The following is a 17,710-nucleotide window of genomic DNA, read 5'->3' on the forward strand; positions in this document are numbered from 1 at the left end:
CAAATTAATTAATATGCAAGCAAACCAAAACCAAAACCAAAAATGACAAAAAGGATAATCAATTTTCTGTTATGCTCAACGGTTTTTTTCTACTTTCAGTGCGGTGATTCACCATGCGATCAAACCGAGGTTCCCAAAGAAAAAGTGACAAGGGTAAGCCATGCCAACACACAATATTTGTTCATCAAGTCGGGACTAAAGAGATAGAGAAAAAAAAACGAATTTCTCTTCTTAGCGTTGCATTTTATGTATAGAAAATATCAAAATATACGTGGATTTAGAGTCTTTCGTTTTATTGTCTTTTCGGTTTGTCTTGGATTTGTTAACGTTTGTGTTGTTTTATTGCTTGTTTTTTGGGTCGATTTTGCGATTCCGTTGTTCCATTCATTTTCATTCTGCACCACACTGGTGTCGTGTGTATAGTTATGTTGTTCATCGTTTTCTGTCATGTTCCTTAAAATGGATAGCGAAAACAGTTTTGTCGTTTTTCCGTTTCTCTTTTTTTTCTGGTCGAACGTAGTGTTTGCTTGCACACAATAAAGATCATGTAGAAATACTTGACAAAAATTGCTGATAAAGTGCTCAAATTCACCAATTTCAAGCAACATGCACTGATAGAATGGTTGATTAAGTTTTGAAAGTCACTAAATGCGACTGACAAGAGGCAAACTTTTCGCTATAATAAGTACAACAACAACAGCGAAGGAAAGAAACCAGCAACCATATATGAGTGTTTTCATTCATTCTTTTTTCTTCTTCTGTCTGTTCCACCCCTCCAGTGTAATTAATGTTATTTCCATGCATTTGAATATTATTCGTCTTTATTCCGCTATTTTGTCCTATTCTTTACGAATTTTGGTTGTTTCCTCGTTACATTTTCATTCCGCAAATCAATCAATATGCATCATTATATTCTACTTTGACACGTTTCAATCAAATGACAAAGCAAAAGAAAACCAACAGCAAAATTCGACATTAGCCAAATGCATGTGTTCGAATTTGCAAAATAGAAACAGGTAAAAGTAATTCATTCACGTCGTTCCACATTTAATGGAGCTTTATGCAAACACACACAGAATATGTATCCCGATATGGATATAACAAAAAGAAAAATATGCGACACAAGTTGTATTTTTTTTGCTCTTCTTATATTGACTCTCGACTTCGTCCAGCACGAAGCGCAGAAAAATGAACAAAGTTACGAAGCCAAACCGCATGGTATTCGCAAAATAATAAGACTTTTACCATTTCCGCGTAACTATTGAACTATTAACTAGTTGTTCGCACACAGCACGCGTTCAACTTGCCGTTGAATTGAAACGCATGGAGAAATCCTGTAATCAATCAATGTTCAAGATTTATATGGTGTTATTCAAGCTCAAATACTCATAACCATAAACAAAAACATTATGAGAATTTCTTTCGGTGGTGTTGCTTTTTTTCGATGGTTAATTAGTGTCGAATGTAATTTCATGAAGGCATAACACTTTTTTTTCATCCACCAAAAACGTCAAACGGCAAACATTTCGATCGAAAGATACGTGTTTGTGTGTATTTTTGTAGTTCGCTTTTTGACTATATGCGATATATAGGATATTAACACATCGGTGCGGTGCGTGCACGTGTGTGTTTTGTCCCTACAAATACTAGTTAGCTCATTTCGTTTTTTTTTTTCTGCGTCAGCCAGCTTCAATCTCGTTTTCACGTTCACACACACTGTGGCTTACTGTATTTTTTCCACCGCCAATTTTTCACATAACTGCGGTTTTGTTACTTCAGCAAAACTATGCCATAACACGACACATAATAGAGATCGAATAATATTAAGCACCCATTTATGTTGACGGATTCAATAATCAACCATGAAAAATGGAATACAATCAATTTCCTGTGGTTACATAAACATTGTTTCGAACGGGCGGAACATTTTCCAAAATGGGTTTTTTCAACAACTTCACTACAGAGTGCGAAAGAGACAGAGAAACATATATATAGAAAAGAGAAAGAGAGAGAGAGAGAGAGAGCTTGCATAATGGAATTGATAATATTTAGTTTTAAATTGCATTCGATCGATTGCGTTTCACAGATTGGAAAATATATGCGAAATACGTATAGCTTTTCCTTCTTTTTCTTCTTCTTTGGTGTAAGCCGATGGAAAATGTAGATAAAGCCACAAATGTTTGCTCAAGAATATAAACCGAGTCGACCGACTTCAAATGACACACCTTGCAGCAGTCTGCACAACAAAAAACCCCATTGTCATGAACTGTCACTTGGTTTAAAACCGACCACTTGCTTTATTTGAAATGAACATTTTAGCAAATTGTTGCTTGAATACTTTTCCGCAAACTTTGTGCTCCGCTTTCTTTTTATATGCTTTTTTAGCCTGTCTCTTTCTCTATCTCTCGCAGTTTCCTCTCTTATTCTGTATTTTTGTCGTCTTTCAGAGCTTTGTCATCTTGTCCTTTGCTTCCGTTCAGTGAGGAAAATTGGTTGCTGGTATGCGCAACGCAAATCAAACAGTTTTGACAAAGATTTTTTGCATTCACAACAGAAAGAGCAACTTCGGTGGCAATTGGTTATGTGTTGACTGCCTATGGAAATGGGAATTGCTCACATTCATGCTACATGCAAATACACACACAATACGCACACAAATATAAAGCAGTGTGCATGCAAACATTTGTTCAATGTTGTTTATATTCGTCTTAGCGGTAAAAAGCACTTTAGCTGTTGTGGTCTCGAGAGTGTAGTCTTTCTTTTCGACAGCATTGCAATCCAAATCTATTTCTAAATATTGAAGTGCACATGCTAAGCGCGCACAGGCACTTGCTGGTTTTTGGCGCAAAATTTTTGGGGCTATGGTAATTTGTGCCAATGTGATAAAGCATCCGATGAGAGAGGCAGACACACACACACACACAGAGAGAGAGAGAGAGAGAGAGAGAGAGAGAATAAAAAAAAGAAACGATTGTTTTTACTACAATACACAGCACATGGCACAGAAATGCCCCATAATATACATACACACACAACGCACAATGAAAAACGATGAAATGAGTGAGAAAGGCAACGAGTGTACTGTCCCTTGAGTATTTATGGAAGGTGTTAAAATACAATAGATAAAACCGCACAACATTTCATACGGAATGAAGAAGAGTACGAAGAGTACAAAGAGCAATTCAGTCAAGAATGCCTTTTCTTATCAGCGATAACTTTTGGGCGATTTTGTGCTTATTTTTCAGCGTATAGCCGTTAATTTTTCGATTTGGACGCCACAGCATTTTAATGAAATTACATCCGACACAATGAAAACAACTCCATAAAAAAACTGTTCAATTTTGATGAAGAGTTTTCCAGTGAATAAGTGTGATTTGAGTATTTTATGTGTGGTGTGGTGTGGTGCGTTGTGCTGTGCTGTTGTATCGTGAATGTGTTCGTAGCTCGATGGCCATAGATGTTTTAATCGAGGGTGATTTTGATTGAAACGATTTACAAAGCCATCGTACAGCATTGGATCTGGGCATAGCTGGGTAGCCAGTGTGTCAGTACCGTTCATGGTCTGCGTTTCATTTATAGACAAAGAGATTCAATTTCAACAAGTGTGTTGCGCTGGATGGATTGATGCCATTTATTGTACGCTCTCTCATGCACACGCACTCACACACACACACTCAACCATACAAACGCAACGCTATTAAAACAAAAGAGTGATTTTCACCACAATTAGTGACGTTAAACCATTTACGATAGACATTTTCACACTTCGGTCCAGTAGATAATTTATCACAAGCAGATTGAAGCTGCTTCACTGCACCAAAAATGGGACACAAACACACACAGAGAGAGACAATTAATTATACATTATATATATGTATGAGAGAGTACAGAAGAATGCGGGATATGGAATTATGGAATGGGATGGGAAGGAAAAGAACATATCTATGACGGAAACCGTTCTTGAACATGACATAAGTCCATAGATCATGAAACACTCAAAACATGTAAAATGGATGATGCATAAATTGTAAAGTACACACGCATGCACATTGTTTACGTACATCGCACACAGATAGGAGCTCTCGAAGAGATCAAGCGCCCGGTTGCATCGCTTGTCATCCTAATAATTTAATATTAATGATTGTGATGGCTCTTTGAACACTTACAGCACACACACACGCATTTGTCACATCATCATCGTCAACGTACAATGAGTTTCGTATGCAATGTACATCAAAATTTCAGCGACACTCCTGTGCTCGTTTTTATTTTCGAGGGGGAAAGGTGAATCGAAAAGGTTGGATCTGTTACAACAGCTGCCACATGAAAGACAACGATGACAACACCAATTGGCCCGATTTGCGATGGTCAAAGTGTTATATCAAACCGTACTCTTTCTCTCTCTCTCTCTCTCAACGCATTCAATGGATCGAAACAGTGGCGAAATAAGTGGCATCTGTTATCGAGGCTGAAATATGCTGCTTATTCTTCTTCAGCTCTGATTTTGACTATAATTCTGTTGAACGTCACAAGCAGATCGAATAAAGATGGATGTGTCACGAATAGAGCTCTATCACTCCGTTGCCTTTTAGTTTCTCTCTTTTCACTTCAATTCAATTCTCTTCTCTTCCTTCTCTCTTCGTTCTCGCTTTCATTGGTCGTGTATCGTATTTGCTTGGTTCAGTTCGCCTATTTTACGACCATCGAAAGGCAAGTCATGCGGTTCATTGGCCAAAATAAAACTATTTCCGCAATCACGACACGTACGTTTAAAAATTAAGGATGTTCGTGTTGGTATATCTTATAGACAGGCATATCTTATAGATGTATAAACTGCGATGCTCAAATTTTCATGCCGGTTAAACTGATGACCCAAATTCTTCTCGTTCGAAGATCAGTATTTTTTATGCCCTTTTTTGGTTGGTTGTGTCGCTTTGAATGTTTGGTTTCCGCTTCTTTTAAAGCCTAAATGCGCATGTGAATTAATGCACGTCTTTTTTTCCCGTTGGTGGTCAACCAAAAATAACCAAAGCCAAAAGAAGCAACGAAAAAAAAGTATTTCTCTGTCAATATGGCCATTTTCAACGAGCTCCCAAATTATTTGCACAATGTGACAAAAAATTAATGTGTCGAATTGATTGATTAAATAAGCTATTCTTTATCGATTCACACAGTGACACATTTGCAGAATTGTGCAGAAGCGAGTTGAGGAGAAAAAAGCTAGTTTGCTGCAAAAGTTTTAGTGATTTGTTGGTCAAACATTGTGCTGGCTCGGTGAATCTTCAACGCAAAAAGTTGCTCTTATAATTTGATGTTTTCCCAAAAGGATTTGAAAGATTATTGTGTGTGTGTGTGTGTCTGTCAAGAAAGCCCTTATTCCCTTCGTTTTAAGAAATTTCGTTCGAACAACAAAGCCAAAGAAGACATGATTGCGCCGAAACAGAAGGTTGAATCGGAAGAATAAGCGCGACAGAAAAAAATGATTTTTTGTACAGAAAAAAAAAATTGATAGAAAAAGAGAAAAATCGCGCGGAAATTCATCAAGAAGAAAGATGCTCTTGTGCTTGTCGCTGCTTGTCGCCTTTAGAAAACTTTATCAATGGCATAGCTAAGTATACTGCTGAAAAGTGTCGCAAAATGGAAACAAGAAAGGACGACGAAGTAGTTTCATTCACACACACACACAAACAAAAAGTCATCGTATTGTAGCATCGGCAACAGAATAGAAAATTTGCTTTTGCAACAAAAATAAAAGCAACCACAACACGAAGTGGTGTAGGTGTGTGTATAATCGATGGTGCAAAGTGAGAACATCTAAATGAAAAACCGAAAAACAACCAACCACAAACCGAACCGAGCGAATGAGATAAGTGCATTGTGATCAAAGAGGCTGTGATAGGTGAATATATGTTTTGAGAGCATTGTTATCCATCAGGCTAAAGACGTCATTTCGGTGGGGATTTTAAATTTATTCCTGCTACTCTTGTCTCAAAACGTGCTCATCATATTGATACATTGATTGTGAACTACGTGTGTTGTATTCAATCGGATTTCCCATCGTCTATTTTCTATTTTTCTGTTTCGTGTTTTTTTTTCATTCGTCTGTTGTGGTTGGTGATGGTGGTGGTTGTTGTTGTAGTTCCCTTTTTTTGCATCGAAATTGTATACTCCCACTTTCACATGTATTGTTTATGCGATCCGGTAGTTTAGTGTGCACTGAATATAAAGTGCCTCTTCAATTACAGCAAACAACAGGCAGAACTGAATTGAACGTAACATCACCTTTTGGCACCACAATCAAATGACATTTAAGAGTTTCACCTGCTAAGTTCATTTCACTACCACCATCGCTACTGCTATCCAAAACTGAACAAAGACAATTGCTCGCTTTATTTGAATTTGCATTGAAATTCGAGGCGCATTGATGAGAAAGCTCGCCTGATTGAACGGTTCACCGATAACAATGCAATTGAAGATTTTCTTTCAATTTGCACGTACCAAGAAATGCATTTGCATGCAGCGATCGAAAGAAAACGAAGGAGCGAAAAACAAACTGCTCACACAACAAATATTTGATACAAATTAAAATAAAAGTGTCATTGAAGAAATTAAAGTGAATGACACAAAAAGACGCACCAAGCGAGAGAGTGGAGGGTGCGAAAGAGCGTATAAGAATTGAAAAATGCTTAAATGAATTCACAGCAATTGTTTGCCGGATGCATTTGTTAGTGTCAGATCATACTTAATTGTAATGTGTAATAAGTATTCCGTTGCATTCGCATCGCATTGCATTGAACAGTTTTGCGCAATTCCGATTGAAAACAAAACAAAAAATAAGCTGAAAATATGACGGAAGCTAGCGCTTCAATGGCACATAGACCAGTGCAAAACGTGAAAAGAGCAACGAGCTGAAAGAGTTTCTTACTTTCTTTCAATCGCATTTCTTTTGTTTATATGCTAAAATAACGAATTTTACTGAACTCGTGCGCTGTACTGAAAACTAAAAAAAGAAGAACAGCACAAAGCAGAGGAAGCCTTGGAGCTTTGAAAAGAGTGCAACTTTTTGCTCTCCCTCTCTCACCTCTCCCCATCTCCCTCTCTCTCTCTCTCTGTCTCTCTCTCTCTTCCTCATCTCGACAAAGGAAACAAAATATTAAAATAGTTGATTTCTCTACTTTGCGTTGCTAAGCTTTGCTTTGCTTTGATTAGTATTATTCCAAAAAGCTCTCTTCAACACCAACGCTAATTCGAAGTCACAGAACCGAATAGAACACAGAGCGAGTGAAAGAGGAGAGAGAGAGAGAGAGAGAGAGAGAGAAATACAAATAAGGCAGTCAGCAACAGCACGCAGCTGAAAGTAATTTTCATAATTGTGCCTCTTATGATGAAACTCGCAGTGCGCATTATTCCAATCTGGCGAAAGAATCTCATTTTTCTACTGGATGTAATTGTTAAATGCTTGGATTATAATTTACCAAGTGACTTTCAGACAGGTATTCAAATTATTTTCGTAATTGTTTTGCCTTAATCCGATTGGAATCAAACAATTTTAGTTACGCATTCCGAAAATTCTTCAACAACCACCGATTATTATTTCAATCCGAAAGAGAGGGAATGTTGAAATAGCTTTGAACTATATATACACTTTTAGTAATAGTTGGATAATAATTCATATGTTTCCCATATTGTTGGCTATTGAATCAGCTCTCATTTTGTTATTGAACGAATTCATTCAATGCCATGGCGCTTTTTTTTCGAAAAATTGTTTCCCTATTTTGCTTTTAATCACAAAATGATATCACATTATTTATATCCTAGTCATATTGTTACGTCATTTTAATAATACCAAATCCATTTGACGTCTTATCAATCTATATATTTAGAAGAAAAAATAGAAAAAAAACGGCGTAAGTAGTCAAGTGCTCATTTGAGCATTTTCTGATAACATATGCACTATGAAACGGTGCCTATAATTATCGAAAAGAGGAAAAAACTAGACCGCAGATCGTCGCTTTGCTCCGCTCTGCGTTCTTGAAGCTTGCAAATTTAAGGGGTTTAATTAATTTGATGTTTCTCATCAAATTATCATCGTAAGCACAACATGGAATGTAGTATTAATCGTAGTAGTCTTTTTGTTTAATTATTATTATTGAAAGTTATTTTAAAAAGTTATCAATTATGTTTGATCTGGACGTAATATTTTCTGAAGACGACAAAGTTGACGGGTTGATGTTGGAAATGTCTGTTTCACAAGTTTTGGTTATAAATCATTTCAATATTGTCAAAAATAATTAAATAAATTTATATTATGATATTGTGTTTTATGTTATACATTCAATGGGAATGATCATCGTACATTATTTCACATTGGTAACGAAAAAAGTGTGAATTTTTTTTTTAGTTATCTCAAAAGTGAATTACATGAACATGATTTTATTTCATTTTTGCAATTAGGCGTGATTGCTTCATTTGAAATAAAAAATATGGATATTAAAATGAATTAATTTACGGTCCAAAAAAATGGCCTAAAGACCAACAAACAATTGAATCACACCTTATTGTTTTCACTAATTCAATATTTTCAATTCATTTAAAACAAAAGAATTTGAAAAGAGTACCTTGAATGCATTTCGGTATTATCATATCAATTTCGTGATTCGTTTTATCATGTGTCGACTGGAACTAACATGGGAAATCCGCTTAGCCCATTGATTAGTGAGTTATTCATGTCGGCATTCGAACGAAAATTAAAACAAGAAAACTTGCTCCCCAGAATCTGGTGGAGATATGTAGACGATGTTTTCGCGATAATAAAGAAAGACGAAATTGACTCAGTGTAAAACGTGCTCAACAATCGATTCGATTCGATTAAATTTACGTGTGAGAAGGAGGATGATAAATGTAAATTATCGTTTTTGGACATGGAATTGTCAACTTCTGTGGACAATAAAATTGATATTGCCATTTACCACAAACCCACTGACACTTTGAGAACAATAACTAGTGATTCAAACTGTAGCATGCAACACAAATTGGCTGCGTATCATTCAATGGTTCATCGATTGTGTCGAATGAAACTCTCAGCACAAAATTACATGACTGAATACGCTCGCATAAAACAAATGGCGAAAATAAATGGCTTCAAAGGAGATTTGGTCGACGTGTTGATAAAAAAACATTTAGACAAAATAAACAAATTTAATTTATCGACATTGTTTTCGCAAAACACGCCAGAAGTGGAAAAAGTTAGAGTTGCTTTGCCATATATCCCACAAATTATGAACAAGATAAAAAATAAGTTTCGTGAATATAATTTAACCATTGTGTATACGAATCAAACCAAAATAATGAATTTGTTGGGTTCAACCAAAGACACAATTGATTCTTTACACAAATCTGGCATTTATGCTATTCAGTGCCCCGTTTGTATGTGTGAATACATTGGACAAACGAAACGTAACATTTCAGTTCGTTTCCGTGAACATTGTTTGTGCATAAAAAACAAACAGGGCTACCGCTCTGCCTTAGCACTGCATGCATTGAACAGCGGTCATTTGAACATCGACATAAGCAACTTACGGTTGGTGAAAGAGATAGGCGACGCGCGCAAATTAGACGCATACGAAAGTTACTTTATTCAGAGGAGCAACAACGCATTGAATCTGGATAACGGGAACATCGAGTCAAATTTGCTGTCTCGGTTGCTATGATGCTACACCGACCGATGTTTTTACGTGACAACCGACGACTTTTCTGTTTAGTCGTGATGCTGATGATGGTATGATAATACCGAAATGCATTCAAGGTACTCTTTTCAAATTCTTTTGTTTTAAATGAATTGAAAATATTGAATTAGTGAAAACAATAAGGTGTGATTCAATTGTTTGTTGATTTATCGGTTTTCACGTCGCTCAAGAACATATTTATTAATAATGGCCTAAAGACTCTTAAAATTTTTTTAGGAAAAAAACAACTACAGTAGCCTAAATTCCATGTAGTGCTAAAAATAACCACATAAAAATGTGTATGGTATATAATTGACCCTTTGAAAAATTCAAGCGATTCTATATTGGTTTTTTCTACCTATTCTTTTATTCGGTTGTGTATAGTATTTAAGGAGGAAATTTTTTCAATTTTTCTCTAGTTTAACATTACACAAGGCATATGCTAGTTGCCGGAGATTCTTTTAATATCAGCACTTATTATTGATGGATGCATGCATGCATTGCAAACATTTGCTTTGACATATATATAAATGATAAGAGAGATAAAGCCATGATAGAAAGTTTACATCGTAAATAAAGGAAAATATGGTAAAAATCAAATGCAATAAAAATTGACATGATAAAAATCTGTTGTACAAGTTGGCAAATCAAAAGCAAAAAGTCAAAAACAAAATAACTCGTTGGGCACGCACAACATAAATCAGCCCAACTCACGTACACATACTCTCTCTTTCTCTGCATCGAGCAGACAAAATCGGGGCCGGGGACGTTTTAAGTGCTGGAAATGTTGTTTTGAAGCGTAGTCATGCCTGTAAAAAATTTTATCGGATATGAACAAGCGTGAAACAAAGCAAAGCGCCGCCATCATACATAAAATTGATGGGTGAAACACACTCGCGAAACGACTGAGAGCGAGAGCGAATATGTGACGTTTGTTCAGAGAGTTGTGTTCGACACATCTAGTTTTCATTAGATTTGAGGGTGTAGAAAACACCTTAAACAAATAGTTGTTTGAGTGCGTTTGCCGTGGCAAAGAGAAAGCGCGCGGTTCGTTCTTCATTTTTGCAATATCGAAAATGTTCCCATTTCGCTTTTTTTTCTTGTTGTTGTTTTATCAGCCTCTTTCCAGCCCAGCATACCCTTTTTTTTGGTGTGTAAAGAGCGATATGAGATATTTCTTCATTTTTCTCACACTTTTGCATGATTTTAGAAGTACGTTTCGTTCCACCATATGTTGTAGCACGTATGCATGACAGATTTCTGCAACGAAATGTTTGCATTCACGTTTTGAAACGTTAGCGCTAATGTTGGCATAGAGGCTTGTGTATGTGTGCGTATAAACGTTTGTGTGCACACATTATTCCTTTTACATGTTGATTTATATACTGAACGTATATGTTGGTTCGGTTCGAAACCATTTTCTGCAGAAGACGTGCTTTTTTTTGTTCCTTATACTTTTGATATATCAGTCATTTTTATGAGCTGTGTGTCCGCGATATTTTTTTTATTCTTTTTCTTTTCGTTCGCTGGCCCACTCTTTGTTGGGCTTTATTGGGTGACCTTTGATATCTCTATAAAATAAAAAGTTTGTTGTGTATATATTTGGTTGATGGTGTTTACATTTATTGAGTAAACGTGTTGCTTTGAAGTGAACACGAAACTAACATAAAATGAAAGCAATACAAAAATTCAAATAAATGGGATTAATTTGCTCATATATAGTTTTGATGCATCGATGTAGATAGAACAAAAATTCACCAACAAAAAAGTAAACGCTAAATTCACATTTTAATATGTTTATTTTAGGCGAATGAGTTTTGCATGTAGAGAGATCCGTTTATTTTTTCAACTTCTCCGCTGAATGATTAATGAAGATAAAAATAGTTATTTAACTGATGTGAAATTCAATGAACCTAATTTGGTGTGTTTTTCCCCATTCTTTCCATTTCCGGTTTTTGTTTCCGTATGTGGCGGCGGTATTTCAATCGACAGGGCCTGCGACCTAATGTGACGGATGCATGCGAGAAGAACGATCCATGTCAGGTCAGTAATAGTGATTTGTCTCGTGCAAGCATCATTCGAAACTCAGAAACAATTTCGTAACTGTTTTTCTTCTACTTCTTTACAGCACGGAGGCATATGTATATCGACTGATTCAGGACCATTATGTGAGTGCCGTAATTTAGATTACGAAGGTACATACTGCGAGAAAGGTAAGTAATAGTCATGCCGAGTTTGCCGACCATATACATTTTTCATACAAACAAAAACAAGTATACGTATATATATATATATATGTTTCCGTTTGTTCAATGCACTGACGGCGTGACGGTGGGGCCTGTTGGATGTTAGTTTACGTATCAATATTTAAAAATTATTGGTATTTATCGTATTGTCTTTCAATTCTCTGTCACATTCTAAATTCTATAGATCTCTCTATCCGATTCAGTTTCTCTTGATCTTTCGCTCATGTTAACCTCCATCAACCTTTCCACTCGCATTTTCAAACAAAATAACCGATCTAGTGTTCTATGTCATTTATTGTGTGGCTCCTTTTTTGCTCTCTGGATCTTTCTTCCTCTTTCCCTTTCTCTTCTCTCATCCGATCAATTTCGAGAATCAATTGGCTTTTTGTGTCAGATGCGGCCAATTGAATTCTCGATGATGATTCATTCAAATGTGTTGCTGTCATCAACGCGCGGAAAATAAACTAGATCCGCACATATATACATATATATTTTAGCCGCATCCCCATTCTGAATGTAATTGTGTTTCTAGTGAAATGATTGATCACAACAACAAGCGCCCCTACATCGCTCGCCGCAGTGCCATTACATCTTCTATTTTCATTGAATGCCCCTCTTCAGTTTCGTTTTTTGCCTCGCCCCTCTTTGTTTCTGATTTTGATTATTCGTTCGATTTGTTTAACCACTTTTGTTGTGCACATGAAATTTTTCGAGAAAGAAAAATAAGACAAATTGAACTGAACAAAAAAAAAACGGAATTTTATTGTAATTTTGATGATGTTAGCGAATTTCAATCATATATTTGTCATATCGATCCGGAAATCTCTCTCTTTAGTACTAATAAATGAATATCCCTTAATTGTTGAAAGATATATCAAAACCACATACATAATCCGTTACATAATCATTCTTTCAAAGTTTCCTGCTTCCTCCATTCCACCCGCCATCTACGCCCTCTTCTCAATCATTTTGAACAAATCTATACTCTCTCTATCTTCGATTATTCGGAATCCATTGATTTTCATTTGCCTCTCCATTTTTCATTCTCTCTCTCTCTCTCTCTCTCTCTCTCTCTCGGTATGTGCAAGGATCCATGCTACGATTTTTATGTACTTATAATAGACTTCATACATAATAAAAAATATCCATTTTCACGAGCGGCTTCGTTAAGATATGCACGATCGCCATTTTTCTCACCACCGAAATGCCAAAACCATAACCCAATTGTGACGCTTCGATACATCGTCGATGGATGAAATTAACTTCCGAATTAATTGGAATGAGAAAACGAAGTAACGATAACGAAAGAAGAAACAAGAGAAACACAAGTGATTTCTCCAAACAGCCCCATTTTGTTGCCACCACCTGCATTTGCTTGTTAACTGTCAATGGGACGACCATAAAAGTCATTGTTGGAATTTAATAAAAAGAAACGTTTTTTAATATAGTTCAGTTGCATATGGCGGAAATGTTTGTAGGCGTAAGAATAAATGTTACAATTGGGTATTGAACGGAGAAGACGAACAAGAAGAAGGAAGAAAAAAACATGAATTTTTTTTGTAAAACATTGTTTTTCATTGAGAATGTTCGCAAAACTGAAAATCAAATGAATGGTCTTAACTGAATGCGGATGAAAATTGTCTTGAGGCATCATGCCAAAGAACATTATCTCTCATTCTCGCCCACTTTGCAAAAGTGATGAAGGTTAACCATTTTTTTTGTCTGTGTTGCAAAGGGGCGGTAGGGGAGGTATTTTTTTCGCCATTTCAATATCACAATTCAATTTGGTTTCACATGGAGCCAATATATTCTACACCCAGTGTGAATGCTCACCCCGAAAAATGTTGAAATCAATAAATTGTATGTTGTGTATATCGACGCGTTCTCTACACTCACTCCGCTCGATAGCATTACATAACCATATTTTGTACATAGATGAATGCAGTAGCCGTGTAGTAGTATATCGTCGACACTTGGCATTTTCGAATGAATGTTGTTCCATTTAGTGTTTGATGTTGAATGAAATAAAAAAAAAAAAACGAAATACAGAAACGAAAACTAACTATTGCATTTTCCGGCTGAAGTAATAAATTTAACTTAATCCATCAATTACAATCAGATATTGGTGATAAGCGTATGCTAAACACGTTTGGGTTCATATGCACACACACACATGAGAACTTTCACTCAAAATGCGAACGAACAACGGTGAACACTGGATATATATGTACACACAGTCAAAAGACACACACTCGTTCCGTAGATGTCCACATTCCGAAAGCTTCAGCTATCGATGTTTGAATTTGGAAAGGAAATTGAGAACCTTTCTGATTAAGTTACGGCTTAATCCATGCACATTGAAGAAAATCCAGCAATATTTCATAATTCACCTGAATGGTTCAATTTGAACATGCTTTTTACCCTGTATCCAAATTATAATAAAATGATGTAAATATTCCCGCACTTTTTGATGAACTCAAGAATGGATGCCGTAAGATTTAACGATTCGTTCCATTGCATTAAAAAGAAGTGAAGAAATGGTGTTACCACTTTAATCCAATGTATGATTGGTGATTTGCAGATGATGATCCGATTTCACGTTTGTCGCATAATTTTTTCGTTCGTCGCATTTCGATATCTCATTGAGAACAGACATAAGCATTTACGCAACTTTGTTTCTCATTAAAGCATTTAATATCAATCGCATTTTTTGACTCGACTAAATACTGCCTAGTGTTCAATTGTTCATACATTCTCTTCGCCTACCTTATCTCCTGATCTGTACCCATTTTTGCCATTTTCTATTTGTAAATACGAACCGAACCCTTTCCAATTTCAAGTCTAAGAGTTGGGCAAAACAAAACAAATGGAAACTCGAGAGTTTTTTTTCTCACTTGTAGTGATACTTAATATTCTTCGTCACAACAAACAAATGGAAAAGAGAAACTGTAACAGACTTGAATTCACCCATGCTCATATATATATATATATATATACACACACATATTCATTTTTACTGTTGAAAAATTTGCTACATTGTTACACACTTGTATCTATACTCATTGAACCAGAACTATTTCTTCATTCCAAAGAAAACAAAATCAGGAATGTCGTTCATATGTTTTTGTGTCTTCCAAGAAAGAAAGAAAAAAACAGACACAAAAAACCAACTCATACACTACACAACTAAAAACCACATAAAAACCGTAGCTAAACCGTACTCTGTTGAATAGCTAAATGGCTCTTTCATTTTAACATGCATACACACATCACAATGTGTTTTGTGTTTAAGTGCTTTTGGGTTTTTGTTGTATTGCTATTGTACAATTTGTTGTTCATTATTGCTCCGTAATTTGAAATTGCTGTAAAGTAGCATCTCAATAACAAAACCAAAGTCAAAGAACAACCCCACATAGACACTCGAATGACGTAAAAAGTGAGTTTCGACTCACTCTTTCCCATTCAAACTGTTCAGAGTGTGTCGATGACGGTGAGAGACGAATGAACCTTAGTTCATGAACTGAAAATGAACAGACAAACAGAGAAAAAAAAACCGAATAAAAAAACACACACACACATTCAACCAAAAGGGTAAATTTTTCTTTAGAAAATGTTTTAATGATTTCATTAAATTTTATTTCCATCAAAAGAAATGAGTAAGTGTAGAAAACAAATTTTTTTTTGGTTGTTGTTTTTGTTGTTTCAAAAATAAAAATTAAATGATATGAAAATGAGAAAAGCTTTCAGCATATTTAGCTTGAATTCAGCACGAATGAAAGAAAAAAACGAAAGAAAAATACAATACCGAGTTCGAAATAAAGAACGGGAAAATGTATGGAGAAAATGCAAAGAAAAGGCGGCGTATTTATATAATCTTCTTCGGATGAAATGCCGTTCGTTTTCGCCGTACATTTTTGTTTGTTATTTTTTTTTTGCTGTTGTTATGGCTTAAATGGCATGGCATGCCATTGCCATGGGATAACAGAAATATTCTCATAAAATTCGCATTCTAACGAGAAAAAAAAAGAATAACACATCCCATCTACGCAGGAAAATGATGAAAATAGTGGAAAAAATAAAATAAAATGGAAAAGAAGAAAATGAAGAAGAGAACCGAATGGGAGGAAAAAAAAAGAATTTAAATTGAATATAGATAGAAAAGCGCGCATCATTTGTTCGGCACTATTCATTCTAATTTTCTGTTGATTGCTATTGCGATCTTTCTAATTTTTCTGTAGACCGTTTTTATTTATGGATTACTCTATTAAACAATTATCTATGCCCTATCGAAATCATTAATCATGTTGTCTTCTTTTTTTCCCTTTCACTCTCTACTCGTTCTGCGTTCTTTCCCTCATTGCGTGCGTCTCTTCACCAACATTTGACGACGTGATGTGTGGTGTGTTCATGGTGCTGCTGGCATGATTGGCAAATATTTATACAGACAAAGCACCATCTGAAGCAACATTTCGGGGATCGGAGTTCCTATCGTATGACTTAGGCCAAACTGGAGGTGAACCAATTGTAAGCGCACAGGATGCCATATCATTATACTTTCGAACGAGACAACCAAATGGCCTATTATTCTATACAAGTAAGTGGATATCAAGAACAGAACAGGAACAAACACATATAGTGTATTTTACACGTAATTTATATATAGCGAAAGACAGAGGGACAGAGAATGATATAGACATAGAGGGTGTTGTGAATAAAAAGAGAAAAACGACGAGAGAAACAAACAACACCACCACCAACCACACATTCGACGGAAAACACACTGCAGAGAGTTGATAGTTTTCTCGTGCTAGATAGATATACAGCTATCCCATGTGAACTATATGTAAGCGGAAAATATCTTCAAAGTATTTTTTGCTATTGTTTCGGAGTTATTTTATGCTTCGGATGAATGTGAAAAGGATCGAAAACATGAAATGAGCGCACATTTTGTGTGTCATCCCAAATTAACAAGACAGCATTAGTATGGTATATGTACATACATGTTTTTCGTACATACATAAATTTTTCTTTTTCCGCTTCTTCGTTCTTCTTCATGAACACTCTCCTGTGTTGGAGATTATTTTATGCCCAAAAAACTCTCTTGCACAACTCTAAAAAGAAAGTGCTCATTTTGATTCTATTAAGCAAATTATTATTTATCATCATGTTGCAATTATGTCAAGTTTACTTTCCGACTTGGGAGGAAACCGAAAAGAAAATGCGAAAATGCGAAGCGTTGTCAACTGTATTCGAGCAAGAATAAGAACAGAGTAAGCACATCGTTCTCGTGTGTGTGTGCATTCATAATGAATGTTCTATTCACATTCAACTTAGCAACGACGATAACGACAACGGCGATAAAGGAGAAGACGTCACCTGTCGAAGTAAAAAAAAACACACACACATACATACACAACTCACATATATATACAAAACACTCGGTGATCCACCTGAGTCCATAAAATTTAATTAGAAAATAGATAAAACTGGCCTGGTTTACCATTGGATGCATATGCAAATAGAGAGTGACAGCGCACGAATCACTGAGTGAGAGTGAGAAATGGAGGTTGAGTGATCGAAACGAGGAGGAGAAGAAAAAAAACGCAGAAATATGATGTACTCATTTCATCAAAGCATTTATGACGTCACACTCGGATTAAAGCTCAGAGCATCGTTAACAAAGCGCTCAAATTGCAATCAATAAATTAACTGGCGCACACGACACGAGCGAGCGAGCGA

The 17,710-nt window shown here is 35.8% G+C and overlaps 1 protein-coding gene across 4 annotated transcripts in view; it reads left to right on the forward strand.

The window, feature by feature from the left end:
- The window catches only part of LOC129578159 (neurexin-1), a 37,939-nt gene continuing 20,229 nt past the window's right edge, over window positions 1-17,710 (forward strand). The window contains exons 1-4 of one of the 4 annotated variants that reach the window (XM_055466325.1): window positions 1-153; window positions 11,718-11,768; window positions 11,854-11,938; window positions 16,416-16,565. In XM_055466325.1, the coding sequence (XP_055322300.1) occupies window positions 43-153; window positions 11,718-11,768; window positions 11,854-11,938; window positions 16,416-16,565 (397 nt within the window). In that variant the 5' untranslated portion in view covers window positions 1-42. Of the gene's footprint in view, window positions 154-11,717; window positions 11,769-11,853; window positions 11,939-16,415; window positions 16,566-17,710 lie in introns of those variants that run through there. The other 3 variants (XM_055466328.1, XM_055466326.1, XM_055466327.1) reach the window with 3 other exon arrangements.

This window comes from Sitodiplosis mosellana, unplaced genomic scaffold (genome assembly GCF_009176505.1).
Source record: "Sitodiplosis mosellana isolate CC-2019 unplaced genomic scaffold, AAFC_SMos_1.0 Smas_scaffold_6226, whole genome shotgun sequence".
Classification (NCBI taxonomy): Eukaryota; Metazoa; Arthropoda; class Insecta; order Diptera; family Cecidomyiidae; genus Sitodiplosis; species Sitodiplosis mosellana.